The sequence below is a fragment of the Symphalangus syndactylus genome, chromosome 10 (assembly GCF_028878055.3).
Source record: "Symphalangus syndactylus isolate Jambi chromosome 10, NHGRI_mSymSyn1-v2.1_pri, whole genome shotgun sequence".
NCBI lineage: Eukaryota > Metazoa > Chordata > Mammalia > Primates > Hylobatidae > Symphalangus > Symphalangus syndactylus.
This window is the reverse complement of record NC_072432.2, coordinates 96,186,583-96,209,220: the sequence shown is the minus strand read 5'-3', so window position 1 is coordinate 96,209,220 and position 22,638 is coordinate 96,186,583. Positions and strand designations below refer to the sequence as shown.

At 38.3% G+C, this 22,638-nt stretch overlaps 2 protein-coding genes and 1 pseudogene across 7 annotated transcripts in view; 1 reads left to right on the top strand and 2 right to left on the bottom strand.

Moving 5' to 3' along the window:
- Positions 1-6,061, bottom strand: part of XRN1 (5'-3' exoribonuclease 1) — a 145,332-nt gene extending 139,271 nt beyond the window's left edge. For all 4 annotated transcript variants that reach the window (XM_055295158.2, XM_055295157.2, XM_063610665.1 and 1 more), the window contains exon 1: positions 5,854-6,061. In XM_055295158.2, coding sequence (XP_055151133.2) covers positions 5,854-5,928 — 75 coding nt within the window. In that variant the 5' untranslated portion in view covers positions 5,929-6,061. The remainder of the gene's footprint in view (positions 1-5,853) is intronic.
- A 1,152-nt stretch (positions 6,062-7,213) lies between these two features.
- The window catches only part of ATR (ATR serine/threonine kinase), a 142,251-nt gene continuing 126,826 nt past the window's right edge, over positions 7,214-22,638 (bottom strand). For all 3 annotated transcript variants that reach the window (XM_055295155.2, XM_055295156.2, XM_063610664.1), the window contains 6 exons: positions 19,587-19,737; positions 16,760-16,916; positions 16,490-16,643; positions 15,139-15,290; positions 11,084-11,189; positions 7,214-7,581 (listed from right to left, as the gene is read on the bottom strand). In XM_055295155.2, coding sequence (XP_055151130.2) covers positions 7,408-7,581; positions 11,084-11,189; positions 15,139-15,290; positions 16,490-16,643; positions 16,760-16,916; positions 19,587-19,737 — 894 coding nt within the window. In that variant the 3' untranslated portion in view covers positions 7,214-7,407. The remainder of the gene's footprint in view (positions 7,582-11,083; positions 11,190-15,138; positions 15,291-16,489; positions 16,644-16,759; positions 16,917-19,586; positions 19,738-22,638) is intronic.
- LOC129491923 (eukaryotic translation initiation factor 2-alpha kinase 1-like) lies at positions 8,317-10,766 on the top strand (annotated as a pseudogene).

Genomic DNA, 22,638 nt, shown 5'->3' with positions numbered 1-22,638 from the left:
TACTTGAAAGTAATCCCCTCATTCCAGGAACTAGTGCTCAGCTGGCAAAACTAACAGCCCTCACTCGGGCACTAGAATTAGAAGGAAAAAGGGTAAATATATATACAGACTCTAAATATGCTTACCTAGTCCTCTATGCCCATGCAGCAATATGGACAGAAAGGGAATTCCTAACTTTGGAGAGAACACTTATCAAACATCAGGAAGCCATTAGGAAATTATTATTGGCTGTACAGAAACCTAAAGAGGTGGCAGTTTTACACTGCCGGGGTCATCAGAAAGGAAAGGGAAATAGAAAGGAACCACCAAGAGGATATTGAAGCCAAAAGAGCCGCAAGGCAGGACCCTCCATTAGAAATGCTTATAGAAGGACTCCTAGTATGGGATAATCCCCTCCAGGAAACCAAGCCCCAGTACTCAGAAGAAGAAATAGAATGGGGAACCTCACGAGGACATAGTTTCCTCCCCTCAGGATGGCTAGCCACCAAAGAAGGAAAAATACTTTTGCCTGCAGCTAACCAATGGAAATTACTTAAAACCCTTCACCAAACATTTCACTTAGGCATTGATAGCACCCACCAGATGGCCAAATTATTATTTACTGGACCAGGCCTTTTCAAAACTATCAAGCAGAGAGTCGGGGCCTGTAAAGTGTGCCAAAGAAATAATCCCCTGCACTGCAGGCCATACATTTCAATCCCTGTATCTTTTTATTTTTATTTTTATTTTTTTATTTTGAGATGGAGTCTCACTCTGTCGCCCAGGCTGGAATGCAGTGGCGCGATCTCAGCTCACTGCAAGCTCTGCCTCCTGGGTTCATGCCATTCTCCTGCCTCAGCCTCCTGAGTAGCTGGGACTACAGGCGCCCACCACCACGCCTGGCTAATTTTTTGTATTTTTAGTAGAGACGGGGTTTCACCGTGTTAGCTAGGATGGTCTCGATCTCCTGACCTCATGATCCGCCCACCTCAGCCTCCCAAAGTGCTGGGATTACAGGCGTGAGCCACCGTGCCTGGCCCAATCCCTGTATCTTTAACCTCCTTGTTAAGTTTGTCTCCTCCAGAATCAAAGCTGTAAAACTACAAACTGTTCTTCAAATGGAGCCCCAGATGCAGTCCATGACTAAGATCTACCACGGACCCCTGGACCGGCCTGTTAGCCCATGCTCTGATGCTAATGACATCAAAGGCACCCCTCCGGAGGAAATCTCAACTGCACCACCCCTACTACGCGCCAATTCAGCAGGAAGCAGTTAGAGCAGTCGTCGGCCAACCTCCCAACAGCACTTAGGTTTTCCTGCTGAGAGGGGGTACTGAGAGAAAGGACTAGCTAGATTTCCTAGGCCGACTAAGAATCCCTAAGCCTAGCTGGGAAGGTGACCGCATCCACCTTTAAACACAGGGCTTGCAACTTAGCTCACACCTGATCAATCAGAGAGCTCATTAAAATGCTAATTAGGCAAAACAGGAGGTAAAGAAATAGCCAATCATCTATTGCCTGACAGCACAGTGGGAGGGACAAGGATCGGGATATAAATCCAGGCATTCGAGGTGGCAAGGGCAACCCCCTTTGGGTCCCCTCCTTTTGTACGGGAGCTCTGTTTTCACTCTATTTCACTCTATTAAATCTTGCAACTGCAAAAAAAAAAAAAACAAAAAAAAAACTAAAAATAGAGCTACCATATGATCCCAGCAACCCCACTGCTGTGTTAATATAACCCAAAGAGAGGAAATCAGTGTATCGCAGAGACACCTGCACTCCTTTGTTGCTGTACTGTTCACAATAGCCAAGATTTGGAAGCAACCTAAGTGTCCATCAACAAATGAATGGATAAAGAAAATGTGGTATATACACAATGGAGTATTATTCAGCCACAAGAAGGAATGAGATCCTGTCATCTGCAACCACATGGGTGGAAATGGAGATCATTATGTCAAGTAAAAAAAGTCCAGCACAGAAAGACAAACACTGCATGTTCTCACTTATTTATGGAATCTAAAAATCAAAACAATAGAACTCATGGACAAAGAGAATAGAAAGATGCTTCCTATAGGCTGGGAAGGGTAGTGGGGGAGTCAGGGGAGAGGTGGGAAAGGTTAATGGGTATAAAAGAAAAACTGAAAGAATGAATAAGACCTAGTCTGGGCACGGGGGCTCATGCCTGTAATCCCAGCACTTTGGGAGACCGAGGCGGGCGGATCGCTTGAGCCCAGTAGTTCAAGACCAGAGTGGGCAACATGGCAAAACCCCACCTCTAGTTTTAAAAAGATTTAAATTAAAACAAACAGAACAAAAAACCACAGGCCAGGCACGGTGGCTCATGCCTGTAATCCAAGGACTTTGGGAGGCTGAGGTGGGTGGATCACTTGAGGCCACCAGGAGGTGGAGAAGAGCCTGGCCAACACAGCAAAACTCCATGTCTACTAAAAACAAAAAAATTAGCTAGGCGTAGTGGCACATGCCTAATCCCAGCTACTTGGGTGGCTAAGGCACAATAATCGCTTGAACCGGGGAGGCAGGGGTTGCAGTGAGCTGAGATTGCGCCACTGTACTCCAGCCAGGGTGACAAAGCGCGACCTTGTATCCAAAATAAAAAATAAAAAAAAGAATGAATAAGACCTACTGTGTGATAGCACAACAGGGTGACGATAGTCAATAATTTAAAAACAACTAAAAGTATAATTAGATTGTAACACAAAGGATAAATACTTGAGGGGATGGATACTCCATTCTCCATGATGTGATTATTACACACTGCATGCCTGTATGAAAACATCTCATGAACCCCATAAATATATACACTATGTTTCATAAAAATAAAAAATAATCCCAGGCTTCATTTCATTTTTTAAAAAAATACTGTTTTAAAACATACTAATATGCCATGTCTTTTTTAATATGCATTTCTATATACTATATTTTATATGCTATAGCCAATAAATTAATTCACTCAAAAAATATTTACTGAGTACCCATTCTGTTATGCTGCTTTGGTTTTTTCTTTTTCAGGCGCCTCTAATTTGTCTTCTTTGCCTATCTTTCTTATTGTTACTTTTTCTTGAATCTTTTAAATCTACTTTAGTTTTTAAAATTTCATCTTTCCACTGCCGATTGTTTTCTTAAATGGTATCATTTGCTCTTGTCTTGCTTCTATTTGAGGCTTCAGCTCTGAAATTTTTTTTTTCATTTACTTCTAATTTTCTCTGTCATCTCATTCTCACATTTTCATAATTGATATACGTTGTTCCTTCATGTCTTACCTCATTTTCTTAATGCCTTTTAACTCATTGTGAAATAGATACTAGTTTTGGTTATAATTTTGGTCTATCTTGTGTGCATTTTTTTCATCGCAAGTTTTTATGTCTGGAGAGATAGTCTGTCCCTTTTTCTCGTTTAATAACTTTGTATGTAATTTGATCTCAATACCTTTCTGTAGCTCATTTTTATGTGAATTCAATTTCTTGAACTTTTAGAATGAGTAGAGGTTCAGGGAATATAAGTTCACAAAGCTGTTTCTGGGCAGTGTTAAAAAATACAGTGGTTTGCTTTGTGGTTTGTTTTCTAAGATTTCTTGGTTCTATGACTTTGCCTCACTTCTATATGGACTGTCTCCATCTCTTCTTGTCTCTATTGTCCCTTTCATAAAATTTTATTCCACTTCCAGCAGAAAATTTTCCTAAGGCTTTATTCCACTCCCTTTTCCTTAGGGCTCTGGTCTAGAATGGCACCTTGGCAAGTCAGTTTTCAGTGTTCACAGGAGGTAGACTACTCCCGTCTGTTTGGTCTTTCTTATGGTAGACCTTCACCAAGTCAATAATGGAGAGAATAAAACTCCTCTGTTTCAGCTACTGCTATCTAATTGGCCAGCATAGTCTTTTAGTGGATACTGTTGGCTATTCTGGAATTCTCCTGTTCTAAGGTTCATCAGATGTTGCCCCATTGCTTCCTTCTCGCTTTTGCACAGATGTCAATTATCAACGGTGTCTAGAGACTATTGATAGTTTGCCTCACCTAGTTATGTTTTGAGTTTCATGGGGATAGCATGTCACATGGTTTGTTGTAATTGTTTTATGGATTTTAAACTTTGGTTTCTAGTTTCTCTTTCTGTTTTTACAAGATGATTCAGAGAAACTGAAAACCTATGCTACTGAGGCCACACCACTGACTTCCCGTAACTCACTTCTTCTCCCTATCCTTCCTGCCCAGGACTAGCTTTTGAATGCCTGTGACTTATTTAGGCATTACCATCTTTAAGTTCTACTTAACAGAGAAGCTGATAACCCTTTTGTCTCTTTTTAATCAAACATTTTTGAAAGGCATCACAACGATGAACCAAATTTTAAAATTTATTTACAGTGAAATTAAAAAATAATTCTGCTCCCAGTTTCTATATAAAGCTTTCACAAAACCTATCCTTAGTGTCCATGTCATAAAACTGCATTAAAGAGATTTTCATTCTTCAGTAACAAAATTCCTCAGGATGGAGAGAATCTAAGATATCTTCGCCAAACCAAATTCTGTGCCACAGACTACAGAATAAAACTATTACTGAACAAATCATGTATTAAATCATCCCGAATAACAATCCCATTATTTTTGCACTTTAGAGATAAAGTGACTGATGTATAGCAGGTACTGATTGAAGGATGCAAGACAAGCCAAAGTTGGTTGTCTCCATTTCTGCAATATACTGGTTTCCTTTTTAGCCCTCCCCGGGGGAAAAAATACCTCTCTAAACCTAACTCAATCTATGTTTCAAATAAATTCAAGATAAGCTAACCTTGAGAAGTTTTTGTAGTCTATTTCTCATCTACCAAATCTGATTGGAATCCAGCAACAAAAACTCCTTTCCAGAAGTAAACTACCTTCATGTTCGTAAATACCGATTAAACCATAATTTAATAGGCTATTTACAATACTACCAATCACGACTGATTCAATCAGCTACACAAATTTCAAACTTTTTGTTTTTCTGTAAAACATCAGACAAGAGATCAAATTCATTAAATGTGACAAACACCAAAGTATCACCCAAAGTCTAGTTTACCTAATAGACGACTGCTTTCTCCTCTCTTTCCACAGTTCCAATATATAAACTACGTTTTTGGAATCTACACATTAACGTTGTCCTGGGGTCAGTACATGCCAAATATTATTAGTAGTATTAATGTTCTATCAATTTGTTTCCCATCCGCCTGTCACACAGTGAGGCCTCCAAATAAAAGGTCCTACGCCCCACTCCCCAGCCCGCCCAAGAGTTTTTTGTTTTGGCAACAGGGGATTGGTGCTGCTTTTGAAATAACAGAAAGTAACAAAAGGCATCATCAACATGGACCATCAGCCACGTCGGAAAGTCGAGGCGCCGGGGGCCGGGTGGGCCGCGCTCTAGATCAGGGAAAGTAAACATGGTGACTGCGTGCGGAGGCGGCTGTTATTGTTTGTACGTGGGTCTGCCGCTCTGGGTGGGATGGGTGAACCTACGAGGACACCCACTCCAGCTTCGCAGCCTCTGTAAGGAAAAAGGCAACTTGCAGCTCCCCAAGAGGAAACCGGAGAACAGTAAAAGCGTTCTTTCCCAGGACTTCATTTCGGAGTCGCGGAAGGACCAGCAGAAGCAGGAGCTGTCAGAGCGGCCGTGAACCCAGCGGCTCTGTCCACACACAGGCAACCTGCGTCCTTGGCCCCTTTCGGCTCATCTGGGCGTCCTCAAACCTTCCGTCCCCCTCCCTAATGCCACTAATCGTCCAGACGACGAGGGGAAAGAGGTGGCTCGAAAGCCCCAGCTCTAAGGTGGAGAGGGCCGCGGAGCCCCGGGTCCTCGGCCTTCTGAGCCGTTGCCCCTCGCTCACCCACCTGATGCTCTTTCACCACTTCGCTGAGACAGGGATACCGCTCTGAGATCCATCGGTAAAACTTGGGGACTCCCATTTCGACCGTCAACACTAATCCCAGTCAGAGCCAAACCGAAACCAAACGCCCCGCCGGGGCTCCGCCGCCGCCTCCGGCCGTCGCTCCGCGGATGACAACACACCGCCCGGCCGACCATAGAGAGCGCCCGCCGGGCCTAGAGCGGCAGGATCCGAGTCCATCCCAGGGGCGGGGCTTAGCCCGCCGGGCCTCGCGCTGCCGGGGCCGCGGTACTGTCCAGTGGCGGTCAGGGGATCTGCGGAGGTTTGCCGGTGTGCTTCAACTTAGGGGCGAAAATGCCCCAGGATAGAGCTGTGCTTTCTAAGTGGATTTGGAAGTGGCATGAAAACCGCACGAAGGTGTGGGAAGGGTATGGAACACTGATTTTTGTTCTGCTTGTCCCCTAGGGTTGCTAATCTCAGTATTTTTCAGATTTCGAAAGATCTGGTGATTTGGCTTAGTGTGTTGTTTTGCGAACAATTTTTTTTCTCTGAGGAATTTAAACTTACGTTTCTTAATACATACGTTTAAAAACGTTCTTTTCCAAATTGTTCAAAAAAAATTTTCCATGTACGCGCCCCCCGCAACTGTTAACATAAGACCTTGGATACGAAATCATTTAATGTTTAGTTTTGACATTCATGCGTCCGGGTTTATCATATTTTTCCCCATCACACTTTCAACCGGACAGCAAAGGAGAGTTCTATCAACTTAAAGTGAAATTATCAGTTTTAAATGTAAGAGTTTTCCACTTATTTGAATGTAGTAACCTCGTTACTTTGTATTTAAGTCTTCTGGACGAAGACTTGCAGAAAAACCTTAAACATTTAATATTTTTTGGATTTTATGATCTCAGGAAATGTTAAGTATCGCTGTCTTTCATAACCACTGGATTCTGCATTCTGGGACCGCAGTATGGCAACATCATACAAATTACAGAATGTTTATTTCGTTTTCACATTCACGCTTCTTGGCTTATATTTTTTCTCTATCACACTTTAAAACAAAGTTTTATTAAGTGAACTTAATGATATGCTATTTATATTTATATATCTCTTTTACTAGACTGTCACTTCCTTGAGGGCAGGAGAGGGTAGCTGTATGCACAAGTCTGGCACAATGCCTTGCCCACAGTATTTATTCCATATAATTTTGTTCTTCAAGTGAATCCTTACAATAGCTAGGACTTTTAAAAGGAAATCAATAGAAGTTGTAAAATGAAATTAGGCTTGCTTGTTTCTTGCAAATACAGTTTTTGACCATAAGAACACATGATATTCTATTTCTCCAATTATAATGCACAGTATGTATTAAGAAAGCAGTTTATTTCTTAATAACAATGTATATTATTTTACATATAATTAATGATCAGAGAGAAATAACAGTTGCTCTGAGAACATAAATTTATGTTGTACTTTAGAATTGAACAGATACAACCACAGATTCATACCAAATGCATTACTTTTAGATTATTAACATATTCTTTTACATAATTTCATTTCACATATATGGGGTCCAACCAAGATACATCTGGCATAGTAAGTTTTCATCAGTAGCTTCTTGTATAAGGTAATGCACATGTCCTTCAATAGATAATGGCAGTCCTGTTACTCTATTTCGAGTCTTGATTACACCTTGTAGTCGCTGCTCAATGTCAAGAACATGGGTCTTGGCCTAAAAAGAAGAAACATAAAACCAAAAACAGATGTTAATAATTTGGAATTACTACCTTTCTTTATATTTTGACATTTAATAAATGTTAATGCCATTTTACTGACCAATACCCTTTTTGTAAGAGCAAATACAGGAAAAGAAGAAATTAAACAAATACAGTCAACTTGTGATACTGATTTTGAGCCTCGCAAGATTGATTCAACATCAACTGCTTGGACATGTTTCTGGACTACGTGAAATACCAGAGAATTATTTACACATTACAATTCTAGAAAAATAATTTTTTAAATCTGCTTTGGAAGTGTTTAGGACTTAAACATTTGAATGAATATTCGAATAACAATGCTGTACTGCCTAATATTTACATTATGTTAGTACATGCAAATGGGTGTTCTAAGTGAGCTACTTGGAACTGTACAATTTCTTAAGCATATCTGAATGCAAAAGGAAGAATAACGTTATTAGAAGAATAATTCTCAGAGGCGGTGCTGGGTGGGCTGGTAGGCTGGTGGGCTGGGCTGCAGCCCACGAGCACAAAGAGGAGGGCCACGGGGTGGGGACTGTTGCTGTGCCATCTGCCATCGACTTTTCCGCCAAGAGCCTGGACTCCAAATATGACTTATATTCCAGCAGAACTCCAGGTATTAAAAGAACCCCTACAAAAGCCAACTTTCCCTGTTGCAGTTGCAAACCAGCTCCTGCTTATTTCTTTGGTGAAGCACATGAGCCATGTGCATGAACCAAACCCAGTTCATTCAAGACAGGTGTTTAAGTTACTTTGCCAGACCTTTATCAAAATGGGGCTGCTGTCTTCTTTCACTTGTGACGAGTTTAGCTCATTGAGACTACATCACCACAGAGCTATTACTCACTTAATGAGGTCCACTAAAGAGAGAGCTCATCAGGATCCTTGTAAGGCTATTTCTCATATCCAGAAAATCAGATCAAGGGAAGTAGCCTTTGAAGCACAAACTTCACGTTACTTAAATGAATTTGAAGAACTTGCCATCTTAGGAAAAGGTGGATATGGAAGAGTATACAAGGTCAAGAATAAATTAGATGGTCAGTATTATGCAATTTAAAAAATCCTGATTAAGGGTGCAACTCAAACACATTGCATGAAGGAACTACAGGGAATGAAGGTGCTGGCAGGTCTTCAGCACCCTAATATCATTCGTTATCACACTGCGTGGACAGAACATGTTCAAGTGGTCCAACCACAAGCAGACAGAGCTTCCATTCAGTTGCCATTTCTGGAAGTGTTCTCCAACCAAGCAGAGGACAGATACCAATACAGTGTTAAAAATGGTGAAAGTAGCAGCTCATCCATTATCTTCGCTGAGCTCACCTCAGAAAAGAAAAACCCTTTGCAGAATCTGACACTCAGAATAACAAGCTGTGAACTACACCATCAATTCTGTCTTAAGAGACACCAGTGAATTTGAATCATCCCTGGAGCTCCAGGAAAATGGCCTGGCTGGTTTGTCTACCTGGTCAATTGTGAAACAGCCCCTGCTGCTCAGGTGTAATTCCCTCCTAGAGGAGAATTTCACATCCACTGAGGAATCTTCTGAAGAAAACGTCAACTTGTTGGGGATAGAGGTGCAGTACCACCTGATGCTGCACATCCAGATGCAGGTGTGCAAGCTCCAGCTGTGGGACTGGCTAGCCTAGAGAAACAAACAGGGCCAAGAGTGTGTGGACAAGTTTGCCTGTCCTTATGGCCAGTGTTGCAACAAAAAATTTTCAAGATTTAGTGGAAGGTGTGTTTTACATACATAACATGGGAATTGTAAACAGAGATCTGAAGCCTAGAAATATTTTTCTTTATGGCTCTGATAAGCAAGTAAAAATAGGAGACTCTGGTCTGGCTTGTCCAGATATCTTACAAAAGAACACAGACTGGACCCATAGAAACAGAAAGAGAACACCAACACCTATATCCAGAGTGGGCACTTGTCTGTATGCTTCATCCCAACAGCTGGAAGGATCTGAGTATGATGCCAAGGGTCTCACTCTGTTGCCCAGGCTGGAGTGCAGTGGTGTCATCATAGCTCACAGCAGCCTCCAACTCCTGGGGTCAAGTGATCCTCCCACCTCAGCCTCCCAAGTAGCTGGGACTACAGGAGTGTGCCACTGAGCCCGGCTAATAAAAAAAAAAAACTATTTGTAGAGACCGGGGCTGGCTTTGTCCAGTTAGATATGTATATAGCTTGAGTGTGATCCTGCTAGAGCTCTTTCAGCTGTTTAGAACAGAAATGGAGCAAGCAGAAGTTTTAACAGGTTCAAGAACTGGTCAGATAATGGAATCCCTCAGTAAAAGGTATCCAGTACAAGCCAAGTATATCTATCACTTAACGAAAAGGAACATGTCCCAGAGACCATCTGCTCTTCAACTGCTACAGAGTGAACTTTTCCAAAATTCTGGAAATATTAATCTCATCCTACAGATGAAGATAATAGAGCAAGAAAAAGAAATTGAAGAGCTAAAGAAGCAGCTAAACCTCCTTTCTCAAGACAAAGGGTTAAGGATGACATGAAGGTTGGGGGCGTACAGGTCTAGCCTTCCTCAAGCTATATCAGTAGGATGAAAGTGGACTTAAACTCTTAAGGTAGTTAACTGGAATGTAAATTTTTAATCTTTATTAGCGCATAGTTGGTATAATTCATTGTATTTAGTAAACCTGTACAAGTTAAAGATGTAAGAGTGCCCCCCCTCAAAAAAAAACGAATCCTTAATCTATTCTATCTTATTAAAAACAACTATCTCAGCTAGGCGCAGTGGCTTATGCCTATAATCCCTGCATTTTGGGATGCTGAGGTGGGTGGATCACATGAGGCCAGGGGTTCAGGACCAGCCTGGCCAACATGGTGAAACCCATCTCTACTAAAAATATAATAATTAGCTGGCTGTGGTGGTGCACGCTTATAATCCCAGCTACTTGGGAGACTAAGGCAGGAGAACTGCTTGAACCCAGGAGGCAGAGGTTGCAGTGAGCCAAGATCGTGCCACTGTACTCCAGCCTGGATGACAGAGCGAGACCCTGTCTCAAAAACAGCAACAACAACCACCACCACAACAACAAAAAAACTATCTGCAAACTTTGCAGCTTCAACTAAGTAAGAAGTGAATTGCTGCATTTGTTAACATAGCTTGTGACATACTGGTATTATGATATTAAAGCTCAGACCTATTGTTCTGTAAGTTCAGGCAATTTGTACTTTAGTTTTTCCTACTGTATCTCATAACTGTGAATTGTCTATGGTTAAACAAGTGTGCCATGAACTTTTATTATACAAATGTGAATACTGTTAACATTACTGACAATAAAGAAAACTTATGGCATTGTGATACTAGAGAACTAGATTTCAGAGTAATCAATAGTCATTAACAGTATTTCCAAACAGTTCTCATGCATAGAGATGAGAACTATAGCTGCATATCAAGTTCATTTGTAGAGATGAGGACTACAGCCCATATCAAGCTATACCTTCTACTAACCTTTTCATTGACAACTTCTCCAGTTTCATTCAGTGGTGCTTTGGAATGCCCTTTCACTGGTTTACTCCACTCCACAAGAGGATCATGTAGAAAAGTCTTTAAGACACTAAAATTGAAACAAATAATATGGTACGATGTTATCTTTGCAAGAAGAAATCTTGCTAACATCAATATGTAAGTGAAGGATGAGAAGCTAATGGTAATACTCTCATAATACACATTACTACCTCTTCATTAAGTTATGTGAAATTTCTGTTTTGGTGTGAGGGGAGGGTAAGAGAAGAGAAGGCAGGAAAAAAGGCAAGATACGGGGGAGTCAGAGGTGTTTTGGAGAATAGAGTAAGGTGAGTTCTATGTGCCATCTCTTAAGTGTATACTGTGAACTGGTAAATGACTATATGGTGAATGAAGGAATTTTATCCCTTACCATGTCTTCAATAACAATATAACATCTATAGCTACCATATAGACCTAGCCCAGACCTTTTTTCTGCACTCTAAACATCAAATCCAATTACCTATGGGAAATACCCAGTTGGATATGTTCTAAGCACCTCAAATTCAGTATCTCTAATATAAAATTAATTACCTTTTCCCAACTATTTCTCCTGTATTCCCCAAATCGTCATCCACCCATTTGCCCTAGACAAAAATCTAGGAATCATCCTTGCCCCATCTTCCTCTAACATGCAATTACACCTCCTAAATCTCTTTGGAATCTCTTCGGTTATCTCCGTCTCTACTGCCGTGACACCTCTTGCCCCCTTTTTATTCCTTCTTAAAATCCTCAATGACTTCTGGTTGCTCTGCAGGCAAAGTTATAATGTAATAACAGGCCCCATGTGATACCTTCATAATCTAGCCCCTGCTTACCTGTCCAGCATCACCTCTTAGCACCATCTCCTGGAAATATACCCTCTGGAATACATACTGTATTTCTCAGGCAGGCCATGACTTCACTTGCCTTGATATTTTTATCACTCAGAACACTCTCTTCTCCCTTGCATGGTCAACTTTATTTACTTTTAAGGTCTCAACTACTTCCTCCAGAAATTATTTCTTTACTGACCCAGACTAACACAGGGGCTGTTGGTAACTGTTCCACATGATGATATACTTCCCATTTCAGAGAATTTGCTTTTGCATATGTCTAACTAACCAGTATTCTACCATAATGTCTGATAGACAGCTTTTAAATAATGAAGGTGAATAAATAAGCTTTAAAAGTCCTTTCAAACAATCTGTTTCCCACAGCTAACATCATACTTAAAGGTCAAAGACTGACTGCTCTACCCCTAAGATCAGGAACAAGACAAGGATGTCCACTTTTAGCATGTCTATTCAACATTGATTTAGTCAGGGCAAGTAGGCAAGAAAAAGAAATAAAAGGCATTGATATTAGAAAGGAAGAAGAAAAACTATATCTGCAGGTGACATGTTGTTGTGGAGAGAAAATCTTAAGGAAGCCACAAAAATAATTATTAGAACTAATACATGAATTCAGCAGATTGTAAGATACAATATCATATATAAATATCAATTATATATCTATACAGTAGCAATGAACAATCCAAAAATGAAATTAAGAAAAATTCCATTTAGAATAAAATCAAAAGGAATAAAATACTTAGGAATACAATTTTTAAAAGTTAAATATAAGACTTGACCCTAAAAACCACAAAACATTGATGAAAAAAATAAAATTCAAATAAATGGAAAAACATTCCATCTTCATCGATCAGAAGACTTGATATGGTTAAGACAGCAATACTCCCAAATTGTTAAGACAGCAATACTCCCTAACTGATTTACAAATTTAATGTCCTTCCTATCAAAATCCAAGCTGATTTTAAAATTAATATGGAAATACAAGGGACCCATAATAGCTAAATGATCTTGGGGGAAAAAAAGCAAAGTTGGAGCACTCACACTTTCTGATTTCAAAATTTACTACAAAGGTACAATAATCAAAACACTGTGTTGTTAGCGTAAGGTTAGGCATATAGATCAATAGAATATTGCTGAAAATCAATTGACCATTTCAACAAGAAAGCCAAGATAATTAAACGAGGGGGAAAATATTCTTTTCAAAAAATGGTGCTACGACTAATGGATATGCACATGCAAAAAAATGAATGTGGACCCCTACCTTATACCATATATACAAAATAACTGAAGACAGATAAAAGATTGAAATAGCAGAGCTAAAAGTCAAAAATGCTTAGAAGAACACATAGGTGTAAATCTTCATGACTTTGGATTAGGGAATAGTTTCTTAGACATGACACCAGAAACACCAAAAATAACCAGAAGAAAAAAAAAAACAAATTAGACTGCATCAAAATTTAAAACTTTTATGTTTCAAAGGCCATCATCAAAGAAAGTGAAGAGACAACACACAGATGGAAGAAAATATTTGAAAATCATATCTTAAAAGGTCTTGTATCCAAAATGTGTAAAGAACTCTTGCAACTTGGCTGGGCAGAGTGGCTCATGCCTGTAATCCCAGCACTTTGGGAGGCTGAGGCAGGTGGATGGCTTGAGCTTACGAGTTCGAGACCAGTCTGGGCAACATGGCAAAACCCCTTCTCTGCTGGGGAGGCTGAGGCAGGGAAATCGCTTGAACCCAGGAAGCAGAGGTTGCAGTGAGTGGAGATCACGTTACCGCACTCCAGCCTGGGCGACTCTGTCTCAAACAAACTCTTGCAACTCAACAATAGGCCAGGCATGGTGGCTCATGCCTATAATCCCAGCACTTTGGGAGGCCAAGGTGGGAGGATCACTTGAGGTCAGGAGTTCAAGACCAGCCTGGCCAACATGGTAAAACCCAATCTCTACTAAAAATGCAAGAATTAGCCAGACATGGTGGCTCATGCACACATGCTGTCCCAGCTACTTAGGAAGCTGAGGCACGAGAATCGTTTGAACCCAGGAGGCAGATGTTGCAGTGAGCTAAGATCACGCCACTGCACTCCAGACTGGGTGACAGAGCAAAACCCTGTCTCAAAGGAAAAAAAAAAAAAAAAAAAAAAAAAAAAAAGAATAAAAAAACCCAATTTAAAAGTGGGCAAAGGATTTCAATAGACATTTGTCCAAAGATGATCTACAAATGGCCAATAAGCACATGAAAAGATGCTCACCATCATTGGTCATTAGGGAAGTGCAAATTAAAACCACAATGAGATACAATTTCACATCCCTAGAATGGCTAAAATAAAAAAGGCAGACAATAACCAGGATAGATTAAGATGTTATCTAAAGATAGAAAAGATGCAGAGAAGTTGAAACCAACATACATTACTAGTGGGATTATAAAGTGTTACAACTGCTTTGGAAAATGATTTGAGAGTTCTTCAAAATGTTAAGTATAGCATTTAACATATGACCCAGCAATTCCACTCCCAGGTATACACAAGAGAACTGAAAACATATGTCCACATAAAACTTGTGCACAATGTTCACAGCCACACTATTTATAATACACAAAAGGTGGAAACAATCCAAATGTCTCTTAACTGATGAACAGAAAAAGAAAATGTAATATATCCATATAACAGGATACTATTTGGCAATAAAAAACAATGAAGTACTGATACAGGATGAACACTGAAAATATTACATTAAGTGAAAGAAGACAAACACAAAAGGCCACATATTAGATGATTCCATTTATATGAAATGTCCTGAATAGGTAAATCCATACAGACAGAAAATATTATAAATGAGTGGTTACAAGTAGATAGCAGGGGTGGGAGGGGGAAGGGATCAGGAGTGACTGCTAATGCCTACGGAATTTCTTTTTGGGCTGATGAAAATGTCTTAAAATTAGATAGTGGTAATGGATGCACAATCTTGTGAGTATACTAAAAACCACTGAATTATGTACCTTTAGAGGGGTGAATTTATGGTATGTAAATTATATCTGCATAAAGCTATTATTTAAAAAAACTATTTCAGTCAGTGCAAACTGGTTTCTATATAAAAACAAACATACGTAGGGGCCAATAATTATATTCAAGGTTACTGTTAAATTATTTACAAAGTATAGGTGATTACCTCATTAAAGGCTCTCGCTGATCACGCATCAGCCTCATTGTAACTTCACATGCTCTTCGAAAAAGACCCTCTGTTCCCATAGGACCCATTCCATTAACCATATTATGAGTCAGGCGAAATGGTACAATTTCTGGAACTTCAAAGGTTTCTCCCTTAGAAACAATACATTTTGTTACAAACTACAATGTTAGAATTTAAAAATCTTTACTCAAAGAACTTAATGTCCAGATTCTTTTAGCAAAGAGTGAAAATACCCTCAAAATATTTATGTTGTAATTACATTAGAGGTTTGTAACATGAAGGAGCCGTGTAGCTCTGCCTTTTCTTTTACGGAACTGAAACCATACTTGATCTTGGATAAGATCTAGGAGATAAGTGGACTTACCTTTCACTGAGTTTAGTACAGTGAATAAACAGTATTACAGAGAAATTTTATGCATTCAATATTTAGTCTCATATTCACTTCTTTAATGTCTTTCTTGAATAATATGAAATACAAATATTCTCATATATTTCTACTTTTCTTTAACACTTTCATCTTAAAACAAGAGAAGCAGCCAAGGGTCAGATGCTCACATCCCCTCATAAAGGAAATAAAACATGTCATATAATGAAGTCCAGTTGTTCATTTTCTGCTGTCCTCTAATCTGCCTTTTCTAGGGACCTTTCATTCCTCCAATCAGTTACCCTAAATTCCTCTCTTGTATGGTTTAACCCAGGCCAGTATTTTATCTCTGATTTGTTCTCAGTTGGATCTATGATCTTTCTTGGTTTCTTGTGACAGCACAAGGCAACCTGTAGATGATGGAGGTGAGGAAAATAGTGTGCTAACCTACCAGTCTGCCCTGCAGGATTATAATATTGGAAAATTGTAGGGGGCTTTAAAGATGGGTCCAATTGCCTCAATTTATTCCCAGGCCCCACTCTGGATGTACAGAATCTGAATCTCCTGGGTATCTATAATTTTTTTTTAAATTCTTGGATAATTCTGATACGTTGCTAGAATTGGAAACTATCATATTAAACTACTCTGTCTCTCTAAAACTGAGTCTCAGTAAAATGAACTGATCTGCCAATATTCACATAACTAATAACTAATTGAGTCAGAACCTAAACCTATGCTCTTGGACTTCAAATTCAGTACTAGCTTTACAGTATCACTCTTCTAAGTTCTCTCCATCCTAATACGCATTACTACATGATCCACTGATGAAAACTAGTCAAAAAATTCTCAATATAACTCAACTATGAGTATAACTGCTACTAACAGGTATGTCAAGGAGGAACAGTTGTTGAGAAAAGGAAATTGGGAGAAAACATACAATTAGTAAGAGTAACTCACATCACATACCTTATTGAAAAGACAGTTGAAATCTACATGTACGCATTCACCAGTCAAAGAATCAAAGAGAATATTTTCACCATGACGGTCTCCAAGCCCCAGAATATAACCAACCATTGACATTACTGCAGTGGAACGGCAGTATGCTGATCTACTACTGTACCTACAAGAAACACAATGCCTATGAAATACCCATATACCATATGAGGCAAATATAAATCTAAAATATTAAAAATAAACATTCAACCATAACAACGTATTATATTCTTGGTAACTTACCATGATGTAGGATCAGGGAATGTTCTCAGAAACCACTCATGAAAAATAGGAGGATGCCTGGGCAGGAGAAATTCTCGGAATACTTTGAGTTTTTCAGATAAAGCTGCTGACTTTGGTAGCATACACTGGCGAAGTTCTTTTCCTGTCATATACACTCCTGCAAGGAAGAGTGATATCCATTAATCACATCAGCCAAATGAAAAAAGGGAGAAAGTTTTTTTGTTAAAATTGGACAGGAAACATCTACTTTTATTCAAATTGTTACTGAGAAACAAGAATAAATGAACATTTTTCAATTAAGCATAATAAAGTTACTGATTGTATAATAAAATAATAAACCACATTATCTTCCCTTAATACAGATGACCCTTGAACAACGTGAGTTTGAACTGTGTGGGTCCACTTACATGTGATTTTTTTCAACCAAACACGGATTAAAAACATGGGATGCAAAATCAGTATATACTGAGGGCTGACTTTTCATACATGCAGGTTCTGCAGGGCTGATTGAGACTTGAGTATGTGTGAATTTTGGTATGTGAGGGTATTCTGGAAGCAATCCTCCAGATAAGGAGGGACCACTGTACTTACCCAAGTGAAGCCTCTTATTAATCAAAATTAATGTCAGTTAAAACCAGTGTTGTGAAATCAAATAGTTCCAGAATACAAGACTCAGAATTAAGTCCCATATGAATGAACTTATTTTGCATATATATGTACATATCAATATATATATATATATACATATATTTTTTACACTGACACAAATTATCAAAGAAAAAATATATTTTCAAATCCAAACTCAGACATATACAATATTTCACGCTCATAAATAAAATAGTCAACAGCAAGTTCTTTGAACTCTGACTCAAGTGTCTCTGAGTTTCAGTTTTGCAACTGTGAACTTAGATAAGTTTAGTAAGTTCTCTGGCACTGTCCATAAAATAGGGATAATCAGGCGTGTTAACAATAATAAATAAAATAATGTACATAACATACTTGGCACAATACCCATTATATAGTAATTTATCAGTATTACTTAATGTTATAAATTGAACTTTATCTCTCAAAAAAATATGCTGAAATCCTAATTCTTGGTACCTGGGAATGTGAGCTTATTTAGTAACAGGATCTTTGCAGATGTAATGTTGTTAAGATAAAGTCATTAAGGTGGGCCCTTAATTCAATAATCCAGTGACTGGTGTTCTTGTGAGAAAATAGAGACACAGAAACACAGAGAAAATGCTATCCAACAATAAGGGCAATGTGGTACAATACATCCAGAAGCCACAGAACACCAGAAGGTTAAGAGAAAGGTAAGAACATTAGCCTTCAGAGAGATCATGGTCCTAATGACAACTTGATATTGTATCTTTAGCCTCCAGAACCATGAGATGATAAATTTCTATTGTTTAAAGTCGCCTAGTTTGCAGTAATTCGTTATGGCAAATACCATACAAATTATGTATGAAAACACACACTTATTTTCTATTTCACTTTGATAACTTGATCTATTCATTTTTAATGTATTACACCATATGAACTTTAAAAATGTCTTATTTTAAAATAAGTTTAGATGTTACAAAAAGTTGCATCAATGATACAGAGTTCCCACATATTCTTCACCCAGCTTTCCTTAATGTTCATATCTTGTGTAACAATAGTACAATTATTCAAATCAGGAAATTCTTATTGTTACAGTATTATTAACCAAACTTCTGACCTTATTCAAATTTCACCAGCTGTCCCACTAGAACACTTTTTTGGGGGGTCAGGATCCAATCCAGGATTACACATTACATTTAGTTGTCATCAAATGTCAACTCCTTAATGTCATCAAATATGGGAAATCTCTTTTTTTGTCTTTCATTACTTTGACATTTGTAAGGAGTTCGGACCAGTTATATTTATATTTCTCTACTGTAAAGTTACTATACTTTTCCCTTTATAATTTGATAAGTATCTGATAGGGAGATACTTCAAGATTCTTCAAATAACCTGTTTCTCATCTTTTGCCTATTAATTTTAGCATCCATTAATAATCACTGCCTACAATAATTATTACTATAGGGTTTGCTAATTGGTGATTTGCTATTTCCATCATCCTTTCTACATTTATTCATTGAAATTCTATTAGTACATAAGGAAGAACTATTCCCACTTCCCTATTTATTTATTTACTCAAATATCTGTTTATATCAGTATGGACTCATGTTTATTTGTTTATTCCATGGGTTATAATAGTTTACAATCATTATTTATTTTGTTACTTAAATTATCCCAGGTTTGGACAGTTGGAGCCTCTTATTCCAATCTAAAATGTCAGAGTTCATTCTAGCCTTCTCTCTTTCCTTTCTCCAACAGTGAGGAAACTGGCTCTCATTATACATAACATATTTACTTATTTGCTGAAGACTAGTACTGTATATACATAGTTTCAGAATTGTTAACCAATATCTGTGAAAAACAAATATTCATATATAGTTTTATAAGCTACCTCAAATCCTGTTGGGATGAAGACAGGGAAGGAATCAAAATGGAAAGAAGGAAGGAAGGAAGGAAGGAAGGAAGGAAGGAAGGAAGGAAGGAAGGAAGGAAGGAAGGAGAAGGGAAGGGAAGGGAAGGGAAGGGAAGGGAAGGAAGGGAAGGGAAGGAGGGAAGGGGGGAAGGGAGGAAGGAAGGAAGGAAGGGAAACACTTAAGTGTTTCTGTATATAAAATCTAGAAATTTCACTATAGCTTGTATCAAAACATATGCTAACATATATTAATACCAATTATACCCATATTATATAACACTATATATGTATAAGAATTAATTTTAGTACCCTTTTCTTTATATAGTTTGGTCAGAATAGGTCTCAAACCAGCAGTGTTGTTCACCCATTCAATAATCCCACATTCATCATTTAGTGGAATAACTGCATATGTTCGAATATGAAGTTCTCTTCTACGAGACTCTGCATCTTTTCTTAAGCACTGTTAAAAAATACACATAAATTTAAAAACAAGATAGAACTCAAAATTTCTAAATGTTACATCAAATATATTTAAAGATTGTTCATTTCATAACAAAAGAATGTCGTTGAAGGCTTACTATGTGGTTTACATGAATAATTCTTCTGAATGGTAGGGAAGGAAACTACTGGGACAGTATCTCTAATCTATTTACAAATTATTAAAAATGTCCTGGGTAGGTCCTTCTTTTTAATTATTCACTATTAATGTGACAAGAATATTGTATTTAAAATATTTAAGTTGTATATTTAACAATGACAAAATACTGCTGTTTTATTTTCTATTGCTTTATAAGTATTACTGAAACATTAAGTCTTTAGGCACAGAGACTGCTATTTAATTTTTCTTTTTTTTTTTTTTTTGAGATGGAGTCTTGCTCTGTCGCCCAAGCTGGAGTGCACTGGCTCAATCTCGGCTCACCGCAAGATCCACCTCCCGGGTTCTTGCCATTCTCCTGCCTCAGCCTCCCGACTCCCTCCTGGGACTATAGGTGCCTGCCATCACACCCAGCTAATTTTTTATATTTTTAGTACAGACAGGGTTTCACCGTGTTAGCCAGGATGGTCTCGATCTCCTGACCTCGTGATCCGCCCACCTTGGCCTCCCAAAGTGCTGGGATTACAGGCATGAGCCACCGTGCCCGGCCCATTTTAATTATTTCTAAAATACATAAACAAAAGAGCATGAGTTCTATGACATCCTCAAAATGTATTGCTTCTCTTGCGGTTTATCACAACCTTATTTCAAAAGCTATCCCTTAGCAGAAGAAAGCCTTACATTTTCATCTGATTGATCCTGATATATCAGGTGAAAATAAACAGTATTATGTTTAATTCTAGACCTGTATGAAGTAAGCACACATCTATAATTGTAACCTGCTCAATTCAAAAGCACAATCACTGACCAAAAATACATTTTACTTTAGGAAATAGGTTCCATAACTACCAGGAAAACAATATGGCCATAGAATCTCATATAAAGATCAGTGTGTGGCCTCCAAAACTAACACAGTGTTTTACAGTCAGGCTATTTTATTTTACCATGTTCATGAGGGAAAATGTAACAAAATACTTTAATTAAAGTAACAAAGCTGATTAATGTAAATTTATAAACTAAAGCCAGGCCACTTGATACTCAAGTAAATCTGATACTCAGAAAAACACTCAGGGAGCTTTGGAGAGAACATACTAATGGTTCAGTAGTTAGTGAATTAAGGTACCATTTTAACAAACAATACTTTTTTGTTGTTGTTGTTGTTGAGATAGAATCTCACTCTGTCACCCAGGCTGGAGTGCAGTGGCATGATCTGGGCTCACTGCAACCTCCGCCTCCCAGTCTCAACCAATTCTCATGCCTCAGCCTCCCAAGTAGCTGGGAATACAGGCGTACACCACCATGCCTGGCTAATTTCTGTATTTTTAGTAGAGAAAGGTTTTTGCCATGTTGGCCAGGCTGGTCTCGAACTACTGGCCTCAAGTGATCTGCCTGCCTCAGCTGGGATTACAGGCATGAGCCACCACACCCAGCCCAAACAATATGTTAAAATAAAAAATAATACTCCTTTTCATATTGCTTTTGCAATAGCTTTTTAATGTGGTATTAATTTTTAAATTACTTTTGGTTAAACCAAGCAGACTATAACGGTTCTTTTTTTAAAAAACAAACTCATCTACTGCTACATCTTTTCTATGCTAAAGATCTATGACTTTAAAATGTGGGAAGGCAATGAGAAGAAGGGAGAAAAAACTTATAGAAAAATAATAAAGTTTCATCTTTCCACAGTATGGATCAATTTTTACCAATGGAAAAAAACATATGCTATGCATTTATAAATACCTGGTTACAGAATAATTCAAAATACATAAAACCATACATTTATAATAACTCTTTAATAAGATTCCTCATATCATCTTTGAGATAGAAATCAAATACCAATAGAACTGAAAAAATGCTAATGATTACCTTTTATTTATCTATTTATTTATTTTTAAGAGTCAGGGTCTTGGCTCTGTCATCTGGAGAAGAGTGCAGTGGCATGATCATGGCTCACTGTAGCCTCAAACTCCTGGGCTCAAACGATCCTCCTGCCTCAGCCTCCTGAGTAGCTGGGACTACAGGCACATGCCACCATGCCTGGCTAATTTTTTTTTTTATTTTTTGTAAAGACAGGGTTTCACTATATAGGCCAGGCTGGTCTCAAACTCTTGGCCTCAAGTGGTCCTCTTTCCTGGGCCTCCCAAAGTGTTAGGATTACAGGTATGAGCCACTGCACCCAGCCTATTTATCTTTTGATAAATATATTAACACAGTAGTCAAAAGGCAGAAGCATCCAAATGTCCATCACTGGATAAATAGATAAATAAAATGTGGATGGAAAACAATAGACTATTATTTGGCTTTAAGAGGGAGAAAATTCTAACACATGCTATAAAATGAATGAACTTTGGATAATGCCGAGTGATTTAAGCCAGTCATAAAAGGAGAAATACTGCACTTATATGAGGTACCTCAAATGGTTAAATTCATGGAGACAAAGTAAATGGTGGCTGCTGGAGGCTGAGGGGAAGGGAAATGGGAAGTTATTGTTTAATAGACACAGAGTTCCAATTTGGGAAGATGAAAAAAGTTTTGAAGAGGGATGGTGGTGATGGTTGTACAACAATGTGAATGTACTTAATGCCACTGAACGATATACTTCAAAAACTGTTAAATGTTAAGTTTTATGTATGTACATTTTATCTCAATAAAAAAATTAATTGAAAATGAAAAAGACAGTATATTTCATTTCTGCTTTTTAAGAGTGATCTGTTTGTATACTAAAATGCCTATATCAGATTGATAGTAATTATAGCAACTCTGAAA